The 1659-nt window shown below is 26.5% G+C and overlaps 1 protein-coding gene across 1 annotated transcript; it reads right to left on the bottom strand.

The window, feature by feature from the left end:
* Window positions 1–964: 964 nt before the first annotated feature.
* LOC105625294 (NECAP-like protein CG9132) lies at window positions 965–1237 on the bottom strand (the record flags this gene model as incomplete). Its single annotated transcript, XM_012206632.1, has 1 exon — window positions 965–1237. A coding segment is annotated over one exon (273 nt), but the record flags the coding sequence as incomplete, so codon positions are not given.
* Window positions 1238–1659: the final 422 nt, after the last annotated feature.

Below are 1659 nucleotides of genomic sequence, written 5' to 3' on the forward strand. Positions count from 1 at the left end.
TCTCCAAATACATTGAATGTCCAAAAGCAATTGAGATGCATTTTTGAACGATATTTATAAATACAATACTATTATATAGGGTGCTGGAGAATTGTACAACAATCGAGAAGAGGGCAATTTATTATATATTTAAAAAATAAAAAACAAATATAAATCAATTTGCAAAGTAAAACTTTTTCATATAAATCACATTTTTCCCGAAGAGAAAATATATCATCTCCAAAAGTAAATTTTAATCGATAATTTGAGTCATCTTTTAAAATATTTTTCTTAGACAAGTTTGATATTAAAGTTTTCTTGTTAAAACTTCTTTTTTCACTGGAAAAATATAACCCCTTTGACGAATGTTGCTATAATTTTCATTGCACGCTATATAGTATTGGAAAATATACAGACTCTCTTTCCATTATTCATAGACATCCTTTCAATAATCATCTTAAAATCTCTAGCTTAATACGTCTATCATGTCATATGTGTGTACATATATAATCAATTATTTTATTTACTTTAATATATAAGAATGATTTTAGCATGGTTAAATTTTAGATACTTATATTCCATTTTGAGAAAAAAAAAAGATTATATTAACACCAATTTGAAAACGTTCTCCTAGAACTCTTCAAGAAAACTTACTTTTTTGCAAGTTTATATAAACATGCACGTTGTTTAATATTATATATTAACACTGTATACCAATAAATAATCAGTCTCAAATTATCAGTTCAAGAATTTAAAAATTAAGATAATATTTATCAACATTCATTAATATCAAAAATTTTTAACGATTTTAATTCAGCATCAAGACTATTTAAGATAGTCACTACTGTGAAATTTGATGACTTTTAGTAATTCTAGAGATGAGTGGAATATATTTCTAAAGCTTGACCATTCATTTCAAAATCACTATGTGTATATACTAAAGTAAAATATCTATGTATAATATTATATACATGTATTTTAAAAGTTAGAATTGCACCCAACTGGCATTGGCCACTGTGGATGCAGGTGCAGGTGCAGGTGCTGATGCTGATGCTGATTGAGAAGCACTAGCAAACTCGCCCCACTCTGAACTCGTAACATCTTGATTTTGACTTTGTAATGGCTTGTGCGCCGGTGAGGAAGTAGGAGTCTTTGCCGGTGGTGGAGCAATCTTGACACCACCTGGAGGAGGCGGTAAACCTACAGCTGGATTGGTACGTTGTCTGGATTTCGAAGCAACTTCGCTGCCATCTTTTTTCTAAATGACAAATATGTAAAAAAATTATTTTAAAACTGGGCCAGCAAGACAATTTTATCAAGATCCTTAATGTCTTTAATTTAAAAAATCTGACTTCATATTGAATCATATCACATCCAGTTCTAAAAAGATTAAAAAAGATATTAATAGAAAATTAAAACCAGAGTATTCCTAAAAAAATTATTCAAAGATCAAAGAAATAATTATTGGACACAGACATACAAAATGGTAATATTTTCTTCTATTACAACTTTTTTTTTATTATTTTAGAACAATATTTTCTTAATTTTAATTTAAAGAAACATTGAAATTTTAAAAAATAACAGCAAATTTATCAAAATAAAATCTGAAATATATATATATATATATATACACATATACATATATATATATATATATATATATATATATATATATATATA

This window comes from Atta cephalotes, assembly GCF_000143395.1.
Source record: "Atta cephalotes unplaced genomic scaffold scaffold00710, whole genome shotgun sequence".
Classification (NCBI taxonomy): domain Eukaryota; kingdom Metazoa; phylum Arthropoda; class Insecta; order Hymenoptera; family Formicidae; genus Atta; species Atta cephalotes.